The sequence below is a fragment of the Meles meles genome, chromosome 18 (assembly GCF_922984935.1).
Source record: "Meles meles chromosome 18, mMelMel3.1 paternal haplotype, whole genome shotgun sequence".
NCBI lineage: Eukaryota > Metazoa > Chordata > Mammalia > Carnivora > Mustelidae > Meles > Meles meles.
In genome coordinates this window covers 22,461,199-22,473,602 of record NC_060083.1, presented here as the reverse complement: position 1 = coordinate 22,473,602, position 12,404 = coordinate 22,461,199, and the positions used below count along the sequence as shown (strand labels likewise).

The following is a 12,404-nucleotide window of genomic DNA, read 5'->3' as shown; positions in this document are numbered from 1 at the left end:
GGGCCCCGAGCCCAGAGCCACACCACCATGAACCCCATGCCTCTGGACAAGTGTATTTTGTGTAAGTTCAAGTACTAGAAATATTGAGTTCAGGGAATTTTATTTCTAGAGTCCTCTATATTTCTCTGGGATTATCACCTGTCTTGGTTCCCTCCCCCTCCTGGTTATTATCTTTGGATCCTTTCCAAGCCAAGCCACCTGATTGCTTGGGGAGAAGGCTGCCAGCATCATCCCATGTTATCTGTGGGTCTGGTGAGAGTGACCTCAAGCGATCATTTCTTCGTCCGTATCACCCTGAACGTGTCCACACTGCCCACGCAGGCTTGGCCTTTGGGAGCTGGCTTCACCAAGGGACTCCCAAGTGCCAGGGAATGTTGGGGTGTGGCGGTGGAAGGGAGACCTCATTCTCCCCAAGTTAGGGAGGGCTAGGCTCAGGGTGAGCCTCAGGGTACAGAGGGGAGGGAGAAGGCCAGCTGTTCTCTTTTCTACTCCATGCCAACCTAGCCTGACACCAAATTAATAACATTCAAATGAGATGTAAAACATTATGCAAATCTAGAGGAGAAGGCCGCTCTCACCGGGCCTCTGGGCCTTTGGAAGGCCAACACCTTAAGCCCTTTCCTGGAGGACCCCACAGGCTCCCTTCAACTTCCACACTCATCCCTTCAGCACCAGCTGGTGTGAAGATTCCAATGAGACTGGAGTGACCCTCTCAAGGTCCTCTGATTCATGCGCCACCCCTAGTCTCACCTCCCAAGCACCCAGGGCCTCTTCGATTCTGAAATGGTACAGAGGCAGCTACAGAACTCAGCATAGTCTCCCCCTGGATGCCAGGATTCTGGATCCCCACTCATTAGCAGTATATGCAAAATAGATGCAGGGATTTTTTGCATCTATTTAATTGTCCATTAAAACGGCCCCACGCCCGTCACCTCTGCACCGGCCCAGGCTTCCAAATTGCCAACCCCCGCTGCCTGCAAACACCATGTGGTTCCTTCGCCTGGTAATTGCTATGGTGTTTGTTGAGCTGTATTTGCATTTGATTGTCATTTAACTTTCCATCTTTCTCCTTCAATCAAACTCGGGATCAGGCTGTTGCAATTGATTATTCATTTTACTTTCAGCCCCTTGGTGGGTTTTCAAAGAGTTTCCTTTATTAGCACCGCAAACTTGAACCCTGGGACTTCTGTCACGTGGACGGGGAAAGGCTTCCTCTTACCCATTCCAGGGCTCCTACGTGAAAATAATCTGGCCAGCATTGTGGATTTTAAGTCCTATTCCCAGTCTCTCTGTCCCAGCACCTGCCTCATTTCTGCCCAGCCAATGGCATTAAACATTTATGGAGCTGTAGAGGATCAAAGGCCTTGGCTGGGGGTGATGGGCAGGCTGGAGGCCTTGGTTTGGAGCTGGAAAACAGCTCACATCAAACCACTATGTGCTGCCATCTCCATCCATCCTGGGCTCTTGCTACACCTGGTGTGGTCCTGCTCCTGGAGCGAGAGCAAATGCCCAGGCTCCAGGACTCCCCATTTATGAGGGTAGGGCCCACCTCCTACCCCTAAACTCAAAGTGTTAACTTTGGGTACTCCAGGAAGCCTGGTTGGACCATAGTGTCCCGACCTGTTCAAGATGCTGCCAGGTCTGGGAGCCCCCTCTGAGGAGTGGGTGGAGGTGAACCCGCAGCTCTGTGTCCCCGGGAATCTCCAGAGTCAGGTGGCAGGCAGTCTCTTGCCCCTGCTTCTCTAAAGTCCCCAAACCCCCTTGGCTCCACAGAAGATGTAGCTCTGGTTTGAGAACTATCTCGGAGGAGACTAATTTTCTTCTCCTCTCGCTCAGAAAGCAAGTGTCATCCATTTGAAGATCGAGACTTCAAAATAAGTCACCAGTGCGCCTGTGATCCTGCAAATTGATGGGCTGTTTGGAAGTGGCTTCTCCAGGGACGTGGGCTGATTGTCTGCCACTGTCTGGGGAGAAGCTGCACAGGTCCTTGGGACTGGAGAGCCCCACTTCTCTCTCTCTCTGGCCTCAGTCCTACCACAGCCATTGTAACTCAGACCCCTACCCTCCAACCTTCAGGGTCAGCCCTGAACCCTTCTCAGTTACTATCACTTGCTGTGGTGCTTAAAAACCCACCTTAATAATTCCAGACTCCCTTGTCTGGGTGCAGATATCTCTGTGATGGGATAAATTCATCAGTAGGGCCCTCAAGGATGTCTTGCAACTCAGATGACCACCAAGTCTGGCCACCAGCTGCCCCACACTCTCCCTCTTAGATCTCTACAAGGATGTCCCACTCCACCAGAGCCAAGCCTTCTCACTGACCCGACTCGCATTTTCCACCACTTTATCTTCATACACGCCACTCCCTCAACTTTGGATGTCCTCCCTCTTCCTTTCCACTGACTGAAACCTAAAACTTACTTAAGACTTCGTGTCAGTCCACCTGTCTTCTGTGTGACGCTTTCAATGACCTCCCCTCACCGCCAGTATCCAGATACTTCTCCAGTATCTCACAGCGCTCACTTGGCACCAATGACCTGCCTTGGGCTTTAGACACTCGTCCCTCACCACCCTACCTCCACTATTCCTGCATCATTTATTCACAAATATTTATGAGGCACCTACTATGTGCCAGGCATATAGTGAGCTAGGTTGGGAATGAAGGAGACAGATATGTTTTGTGCCTTCTCGGAGTTGACAATGAATGGAGAAGGCAGACAATTAAGCAACTGTCTCTGAGCTCTGGGCAGAATGGGTCTCTTAGAGGACATAGACAGGGTGCTTGACAAAAACTCTACTGCTTCCCAGTCTGGGCCAGTCTCCACCTCAGCCTAACTGGGAACCCATTTCACAGGGACAACGTTGACCATCTTTAGGAGGGAGAGACAACCCAGGAGCATTATTCTTCCCATAATGCAGTACACACCCATCCTCTGAGCTCAGGGCAGAGTGCTGCATTCTGGGACTTGTAGTCTCCATTGGATTCTCTCCTGAATGCCTACCTTAGTTCAGGCAGTAGGGAAGGAGACATGGCAAGGTCCTTGGTGTCTCCATTTATCCTTCTTGTGAGTAGTGTCCACCCCAGCTGCCTGGAGACAAGCCTCCCACCAGCCTCCAAAACACCGTGAATCATCCTGTCATATAAAGCTCATCCCTGGGTCATGACTCGCCCTCCTATTCCCAAGCTACTAAGTTCAAATGGGCCAAAAATCAAGGTGGAGGTCAGGAATACCTTTAAAGAGGAAAGGAGGACTCTCATGCCATTTACCAGCATTTCCCCAAACTTCCCTCAGCCACAGAACCTTCTACCTCCCTCTTGTCCTGACAACTTTTTCTCTCCTCTGCACCTTTCCTGGCTTCCTCTCCTCTTCCTTTGATCCTTTTGTCAACCACCCCCCCTCCCCCCCGCTTCTGCCAATCTTCTGCTACTGTCCTCTTTTTTTCTCAGCTTCTTGAAAAGACTGTCCAAAAATCCTCCATTCCACAAGTCACCTACCTGCTGCCTGGGATTCTTTATGGTAGTGGTTCTGTTCAAGGTGACTCCCCAGAGCCCACAGCAAGAGGATCTAGAGAGAATGTGATGAGCTGAGCTGGAAGAGAGTGGAGGTAGTAAGGTTCAAAAGATTCTCTGAGGAATGAGACTTAAGAAGAGAAGTCTCAGACAAACCATAAATGACTCTTAATCTCACAAAACAAACTGGGGGTTGCTGCGGGGAGGTGGGATTGGGGGAGGGGGAGCGGGCTATGGACATTGGGGAGGGGAAGCGAACCATAAGAGACTATGGACTCTGAAAAACAACCTGAGGGTTTTGAAGGGTCAGGGGTGGGAGGTTGGGGCAACCTGAGGGTTTTGAAGGGTCAGGGGTGGGAGGTTGGGGGAACAGGTGGTGGGTAATGGGGAGGGCACGTTTTGCATGGAGCACTGGGTGTTGTGCAAAAAGAATGAATACTGTTACGCTGAAAAAATAAATAAAATGAGAGAAAAAAAAAAAAAAAAGAAGAGAAGTCTTGCCACCTGCTTCCAGGATGAAGTCAAGGAAGGGTACTGGACAGTCACTAGGTTCTGAAAGCTTTGGGGAAGAGCCAAGTTCATGTGAAAAGCACTAATAAAAACGCTGTTCAGCCCTCCTCTTCCTTTATGGGGAATATCATCAGTCACATGGTCATGTCCCACTCAGTGTCCACTGAGGCTCAAGTGAGCCTATCTATGGAGCCAGAAACCCCTATGTCTAAACATCACCCTCAGGGATGACACAGCTCTGACTGCCCTTTCTGCTGCCCTATGACTCGCTGGAGCTCCTGAGCCCAAGCAGAGCCATGGAAGTTTATTTTTCCATGTCCTTGAATGGCAGAGCCTCCCTGGCTACTCCCCTGAGCCTCCTTCAAGTCTCTATCTAAAATAACCCTAGGGAAACGCTCCCATCCTCCATACCTGTCCCATTTTCCCCACCAGTTCCAGAAATGTGGGCAAGGATAGGCATGAAGGGTCTGTTCTCACTGGCTGTTACTTTGGTTTCTCTGGTCCTGGGGATGGGGGTGCATGTTGCCAAAACAGGGTCCTGGAGATCCTGGGCTGTATGAGGACCCAGAATACTACCTTCATCTGCCCACAGGTTGGCCCAAGTTGCCTCCTGTGAAGAATGTCTTCCCAGGACGCGAGTACCACTGGCTTTTAACTATAATATCAGGATAATTAAGCTTTTCTGTGAGCACAGTTTGCTGCTGATGCAGCTGCCTGGAGCCCTGGCATTTATTGAGCGCAAAGTAATAATTTATTGTCTTTTGTATGCTCAAAAGCCATCTTCATTATGAGTCCAAGACGGAGCTGCCACAAGGGCACGAGGGCCTCGCCAGCTGCCTCACTCGAGAACATCTTCCCAGGTCACCCTTGGTGCCCTCAGGTACCAGGATGGTGTGGAGAGAGGTGGAGAGGGTGTTGCTCTCTCATGGAAAATCAGGTGAGGACCCCACTTCCTTGGCAGGCTGTTAATAAGGGATAGGGTGGCAGGCTTGGCTGGGCGTGGGCAGCACGGAAGGGAGGGGACCGTGTGCCCACATTGAGCAGGGCAGCTCTTCCCCAGAGCTGGCGGCGGCGCGGGAGCCTGTGCTCCCGCCGCTGGGTCTTCTGCGCCTTTGCTTGAGACTTTACGGTAAACGCTCCTCCCGCGCCCCCGCCCCCAGCCCCGCGCGGCGATCCCCGGCGCCGACGCCAGGCGCTGGCCGTGGTGCTGATTCTGTCAGGCGCTGGCGGCGCGGCGGCGGCGGCCCCGCTCCCTCTACCCAGCAGGACCCCGCTGTCCCCCGCGCCTACGCCGCGCCGAGCCCCCCGCTTCCCCTCCGTAGCTCCGACCCGGGGCGCGGCCGCAACCGGCACCATGCGCTCCGTAGCTCTGCTGCTCCTGCCCTCACTGCTGGCGCTCCTGACTCACGGTAAGGGACCCCGGCGTCCAGCTACAGGACGGGGGCGGGGGCGGGGGCGGGGTCCCGGGGGTGGGAAGAGAGGACCGTACCGCCGCCCAGCTTCGCGCATCTGGCTGCCCAGCGCAAGCACCGCGCTCCGCCGGCTGAGCTGGCCCCCGCGCCGGCGGAGCCGGGCGGGGCGCGGGCTCCAACCGGCGGGAAGATGCCGCGGCTCCCGCCATTCGCGCCCGGCCAAGACCTCGCCTTTAATCATCTCCTCGGATCTAATGGGATTTCTCTGCTGCAATTCATCACGCCACCCCCTCCCCTCACACACTCACGCGCTCACCCGCGCGCTACCTCGCCACACTCCAGGCGTCTTAGCAGCGCCCGGGCGCGTGCAGGAAGGGGGAGAGGGCAAGGGGCGGTGAATCTGGATGGTCTTGCTGGCCGCCCGTGGTCCCGCCTCCCCTACTGCCTGCCAAACTTCGCTAGACTTTGCTGCCAGTACCGGGCCCCCCGCGTCCTCACTGCGGAGGGACGGAGCCGGATGGCGGCCGACCCCGGGGTTGGGAAGTCGTTCACCTCCCTCCGCTTCGCGCTGTCACGCCGGAGTCGGAACCTAGAGTACAATTCCAGGGAGAAACTCGAGGGACCGGGGGCCCCAGATTCGGCTACTCGTTCTGATGGGCCGCAACGGCTGAGGTCCTGGGCTAGGGACTCTGCACCAGAGCCTCCCTCTCCGAAGTCCTTTTCTTGCACTCTGCGCCTTGCCCACTCCCGGAGCTTTTCCTCCCTCCCGGCCCGCGGACCTGCTCAGCCCCCGCCCATCCCATGGCCGCAGACTCGTCGCAGGAAAGCAGGCACCCTACCCTGCTGCCTCCGGTCCTCTGCTCACAGTCCGGTCTCCAACTTCATTGGTCCCGGGTCGAGGGAAGCTTGGCCTGAAGTGAGCAGCAAGGGAGTGTTAGGGAGAGGATGAAGGCTCTGTGCCTCTGGGGAAGGAAGGTTTCCAAGTCTCAACGGGACCTGCGCCGCCCGGCTCAAACAAACATTCACCAAAGCTACAGACCCCCAGGTCTTTCTTCCACTGCAGCCGGTTGGCTGGTGGGTTCGCCTGCACCTTGCTTGGAATTGGGACCCGCCGTCCCTCAAAGAATATGGTTCATAGCTTCTGATGTGGAGTGGGGAGAAGGTGGGAGTTTCTAATCTACTCGTTGGATCTTTTCAGGCCACGTTGGAGGTCAGGGCAGCGGGGCCGGGCCCAGGCTGGACCCCTGGATGGCAGTTTAGTGCGCTCTGTGTCCCTAGGGACGCGGAAGCTGCTCTCTGAGCCTCCAGCTTGGGTCAGCGTGGGTGGAAGGGAGCCGGGTGTCCTCGCCCGGCCCCCTGGCTGCCCTAGGCTGTTCCTCCCTTGACACCTGGTCCTCCCTTGGTGCCCAGAACTCAGAACCTAGTGTTCACGTTGTGGGCCGGAGGGTGGGGGGAAGCAAGGAGACCCCCAAAACCCCACCCTGCTGAGGGCAGAAAGAGGAAGGAAGAAGCCTGCATCCTGGCCCAGCCATCTGAGGATGTCCCTGGGAGTGCAGGACTCCCAGGTCTGGCCACATCTTGCTCTGGACACCTCCCCTGGGGCTCAGAGCCTGTGTCTGAAGCCTCTTGTGCAGGTGTGTGGGTCTGAGTGTGAACGTGTGAACCAGGGCCCAGTGTGTCTGGAATAACAGGTCCAACCAAGGATGTCTGCCCCTCAGGAGGTCTGGATGTCGGGTGAGGGCTCAGCAGTGAGCCAGTGAGAAGAGTGTGTAAGGCTGCTAGCGTGCAGTGCAGCCTCTGCCAGAGAGCTCCCTGCAGGGCTGGAGTGAGACTGCGGGTCTCCAGGAGGATGGATGGCTGGTGTGGCTGAGAGTGGGGGGACATCCACTGGGCATAAGTGTGCAAGTGTTGGGAGGAATCTGTCCACTCTGTGGCCAAGAGTCTGGGTGCCCCTAGCCAGGGTCCCTCCTTGACCTAGCTGGACCTCTCCAATGCCGATGGGGCCACCTGCCCAAGGGGCTAGGAGTTCACCTGCTGGGCAAGACTTCTATTTTCACTCCCCAAGGGAGAAAAAGAAGCAGCCGTGCAGTGCCAGGCATGAGGGGAGAGGACCTGGACCAGGGTAAGCCCTGGCATGCCCCTCCATCTCTGTGGAGATTCCACGTCCTTGTGGCTGGGGTACTGAGTTGTCTCATTGAGAAGCAGAGCATTTGGCCATTTCGGGGTTCCTGGGGGCTCCAGCCATGAGAAGGCAGGCCTCCAGCAGTGAAGACCTGGGGTTAGGGTTAGGTGGTACAACGCGAGGCCTGTGGCCTCAAGACTGCTCCCCACCCCAGAGTTTTGCTCACACATAGATGGAGGACACAGCTCTGGGCAGCCCATGAGATGCCCTGGGAGCCGCCCAGAAGTGGCAGAAGGGCCCCAGATGTCGGAGGCCTTAGAAGTGGGGTGGGGGGAGGAAGGGTAAGATCACCCTGGGCCTGGCTCAACCTCTCTCTGGATCCCACCCCGTAGTTTTATGGTGAGGGGAGGGTGTGGTAAGATCGGTCTCTGGTTTGAGGGGCACAGTGGGCCACCGTGATCCTCCCAACCAGAGGATGGTACCCCAGGGATCCTGCCACATGGAGGAAAGCCGTTCTCTGGGAGGGGTGGCGTGTGCCTGGGCCTGCTGTGTCAGTTTAATGATTTTTAATGAGCAATTACCTTTAGTCATTCTCCTAATTTCTGAATATCAATAAAGTTAATTAAACTCTGCGTGTGTGAATGTGGCCTGGGGAGATTGTGAAGGTGGAAGTGGTACAGACTGGGGTGGGGTAGGGTCTCTCCCCCGGCAGAGGCTGCCTCGCTGGCCCTGTGACCTTGGACCCAATGCTTCCAGTCTCTAAACTCTGATGAGAGTGTGTGGCAGAAAGAGAGAGGGAGGGGACCACAAGCAGGGGCTGTTCCCTCTGTCAAGAACCAGGCGATGGTGTCTGGGAGGCAAGGCTTGGAGGAGGAAGGAGAGAAAGAGGAGGGCTTGGCCTCCAGGAGTCCCAGTGCAGAAAGGGTTAACAAACCAGGGCTGCTTTAACCTAAAATGGTAATTGCAGCTTCCCCTAGACTCATGGGAGGTGTGGAATTCTAGCAGTACATTTCAAAATCTGGGGGCCCAAGCCAGGTCCTGCTCTTTGCCCCAAGTCTGGCACTTTGGGGTCAGGAAGTGGCTGCTGGGGATAAGGCCCCGTGGGATCCAGTCTAGATGTCACTCAGAGCCCCAGAGGTAGACATGGTACACAAGAGGCTTGCCTAGGCTTCTGAGGAGACTAGAGGACCCAGAGACTAGAAGGGAAGTCTGGGCTGGCTTCTTGCCCCTCCTGGGTCTAGGCTCATCAGGCTTGGCAGGCCTTGGCGGCCGTCCCAGCCTCCTCAGTAGGGTGGCAGCTTAAAATGCCTTGGGGACAATAATGGGGAGTGAGGTGACACAGGGGCTGGGCTTAATTAGAAACTGGGCTTAATTAGAGCTTTCATGCCCCTCCCACCTTGGCTGCCTGAATGCTGGGAGGAATTCTGAATGTCGGTTTCCTTACCCCCTCCCTCCACCCAGATGTAGGTGTCCAAGTCCTCCAGCGTGCCCCCTCCCTCCTTGTCCCCATCCCTCCTAGCCCATTTGGTCCGCAAGTGCTGGATGATCTCAGCTCAGGGATGTTGCGCCTCCGCCTGGGCAGAAGTGTCAGAGCTGGGGGCCCCAACCCCCCAAACAAGAAAGATGGGAAAAAGGGGGTTACTTTAGTGAAGGAACTCTCAGCCCTGATAGGTGAAGAGCACAGGCCCCCTGGGTGACCCAAGGCGCACCTCTGCCCTCTCTGAGTCTTCACTGTCTGGAGCGTTCAATGTACATTTGCACCAACTGCTGGTTGCCAAGCCTAGGAGCACATCAGGGCCTCCAAGGGCTTGTCAAGTCATTCAGATTTCTGGGTCCCCAGCTTCCTGGCTTGCTCTGAGGGAAAGTGCCAGGATCTAGAAGTAAGAGTCTGGGGAGTGGGGGAAACAATGTTGCTAGCCATGGTCAGCAGCTGGGAGGTGTGGGAAAGACAGAGGGGATCTTCAAGTCCCCTTCCAGACTAATTCCAGCAGGAAGCACCAGGTCTAAGAAGCCCACTCACCCAGCTAGGCCAATCAACCCACCAAACCACCCATGTTCTCAACAGCTTCTGGGCTCTTTCCATTCCTTCTGCATGAAATTCTTTTCCCCTCTTGGGCCAATCTCGTGCTTTGGGTTTTGCCTTGGTTGGCACTTCCTGCAATTCTTTAGCAGTATTTTTGGTTCTTCAGCGGAAACCTCACCCGACTGGACCTCTAGCCTGGGCCAGGGGTCTCTCGGCCTCCCACCAACCCCCACTTTCCCTCGTTAGGGTACCTATCTTGTTAGGTCATGAGTGCCCAGCTGCTTGCTGTTTCTCTCCAAGGAGCAAGACTGGGCTCAAAAAGGAGGCAAACAAGTCTGATTTGCTCAGCCCCTCTCCGGGCAGTTCCAAGAATTCCTATTTGGAACAAGTTCAGGGTCAGAAAAAAGAGGTGGGGGCACAGCAGCAGAGCCCGTGCCTTGAGGCTGAGTTTGCCCAGCAAGCACACTATTTTTACATAGATTGTATGTTAGGATTTTTTTTTCCTTTTCCTAACAGTTGGCCAATTATCCCCACTATAAATTATAGCCTTGACTTAGTTTTTTCGTTCCGCAAATTATGCTGTCACATCGTCAGCCTGAGGTGGCTTGAGGGTGGGATGCTGATGGCCATTCTGAGAAAGCTCAAGCCTCTCTCCAGCCATCCCTGCTTGTGTCCCCAGTGGCACAGAGCCTGGCATATGACAGACATTAAATACATGTTGAATAACTTCATGAGAGTTGCACGGGTAGACAGCAGCGAGGTAAGCCTGGAGCCCGGTCTTCTTGATTCCCTCCCACAGCACCTGCCTACCACCTCTGCCAGCTGAGAGAGGTGGCCTGTATGAAATTAAGGACTCATGAAAGGGAGAGGCAACCCCATGTGGTCGGGCTTCTCACCATAGCCCCCCGTCCATCCCAACTTCAGACATCCTCACAAAACTCAGAGGGACCAGCATGAAACCTCGGGAGCAGCTCTCAGCCTAGCATGTCCTTGAATGGGAAAGTGGGGGCCTGGGAGTCATCTAATAATTCATGTCCACTGAGCTTTCAGAGTCTAGGTGCCTAGCCTGCCCCAGCTTCCCTCCACCTCTCCTGAGAGAACAGTCCCTAGAGTACCTGTATCCATACTTCTCTCATTCATGCCACAGACAAGTACTGAAGCATAAGGCCTGGCCCAGAACCCTCAGAAGCCTCTCATGCGCTCTTTCATTTGTTTATTTATTTAACAGAGAGAGAAAGATCTCAAGTAGGCAGAGCAGCAGGCGGGGGGGGGGGGGGGGGGGGGGCGGGGGGCAGGCTCCCTGCTGAGCAGAGAGCCCTATGCAGGGCTCAATCCCAGGACCCTGAGATCATGACCTGAGCCGAAGGCAGAGACTTAACCCACTGAGCCACCCAGGTGCCCCTCACATGTTCTTTCTATTTAATACAAGAGACTAGTTATCCCCACTTTACAGATGGAAAGACTGAGTTTCAGAGAGATTAAGTGACTGACCTTGGGCTTCACTGCCATTAAGTAGGCTACTCCAAAGTGCCTCCCTGTTTTGCAAAACCTGGCTGCAGACAGCACTGTGTCCACCCCCCCAGACAGAGGCAAAGCTTTAGTACAAGCTCGTGGGAACCCAGGCAACTGTCACTATTCTCATCACCATGATAACAGCAATACTAGCAAACATTTATTAGGTACCAGCTATGTGCCAGGCACCATACTAAGCGCTTTCCATACCTTAGCTCATTTAGTTCTCATCCCAACTCTAGATAGAAGTTACTACCTGCATTCCATAGGCCAAGCTCAAGCCCATGTGGTTGCACAGAACTATAAATGTCACCTAACTTTCTTCTTGCACATTTCTGGTGATGGCAGTGGCTTAGCTTCCTGTCTACCCTCAGTCCTTGCTGCTGTAGACTAGGGATATTTTATCTTGCTCAGTTCTTAGAGGCAATGAATCAAACATTCTTTCAGACACTTGGAGCCCAGAGCAGAGGCTAGGAGTCAAGTGAATCTCGGTCTTGGGGGCCTTGGTGAACGAGAGGACCAGTTAATCCTGTCTTGGCCTCCAGGCTGCCCCAGCCTAACCCCTCAGCCCCATTGCTGAGGCCCACCCCTCCCCACCTTCCCCCCGCCCCCAACAGGGCAGGAAAGCCCAAACTTGCCTGAAGCTCAACTCAGCTCCTAGACAGAGCCGGATGCCAAGCCTGCCCCAGCTTCCCTCCACCTGCCTACCTGCCACCCAGCTGCCAGCCCAGGGAGGGGAGATCGATGCTGCAGCCGCCGGCAGTGTTGTTGGCCATTGATTGTTGAGATTTCTCGGCGGGCTCTGGAGAAAACAAATCTGCCGCTTCTCCAACAACAACCCGGGTCTCCAGCTTCAGTCTGCAGTCTTGCCAGCAGGCAGGCTGGCAAGAGGGGTTGGGGGGAGGGCCGGGAAAGGTCCTGGCTGGGCCCAGCAGGGACAAGGGACTTTGCCAAGAGATGAGAAGAAACTGAGTAGTCATGGGAAAGGCGGGGGGGCATGGAGAGACTGGTTAAAGATGCTAGGGTAAACCCCAGACTCCATTCATGTCTTGTTTGGGCCAACCTCTACAATTTTGCTCAGCCATTTTTCCATTCCTGAAATGTTATCCTGTGTCCCTCTGCTCATTTCAGTTCTCCCACACCCTTTTTTCCTGATCATCCAGCCCAGAGGGCTCTCTGTCCTCTAAAAGCTAAATACCTCCCATTAGGAACTTAGCCTGACAATCCTTCACCTGCCCATCCATTCTCCATTCAACAGCCCCATCAGGTGTTTGATAAGTAGGAATACAACATGATCAGCGCCCTAAAGGAACC

The 12,404-nt window shown here is 54.9% G+C and overlaps 1 protein-coding gene across 4 annotated transcripts in view; it reads left to right on the top strand.

The window, feature by feature from the left end:
- Positions 1–5,194: 5,194 nt before the first annotated feature.
- SEZ6 (seizure related 6 homolog) overlaps positions 5,195–12,404 on the top strand; it is a 45,104-nt gene continuing 37,894 nt past the window's right edge. For all 4 annotated transcript variants that reach the window (XM_045983828.1, XM_045983827.1, XM_045983825.1 and 1 more), the window contains exon 1: positions 5,195–5,430. In XM_045983828.1, the coding sequence (XP_045839784.1) occupies positions 5,376–5,430 (55 nt within the window). In that variant the 5' untranslated portion in view covers positions 5,195–5,375. The remainder of the gene's footprint in view (positions 5,431–12,404) is intronic.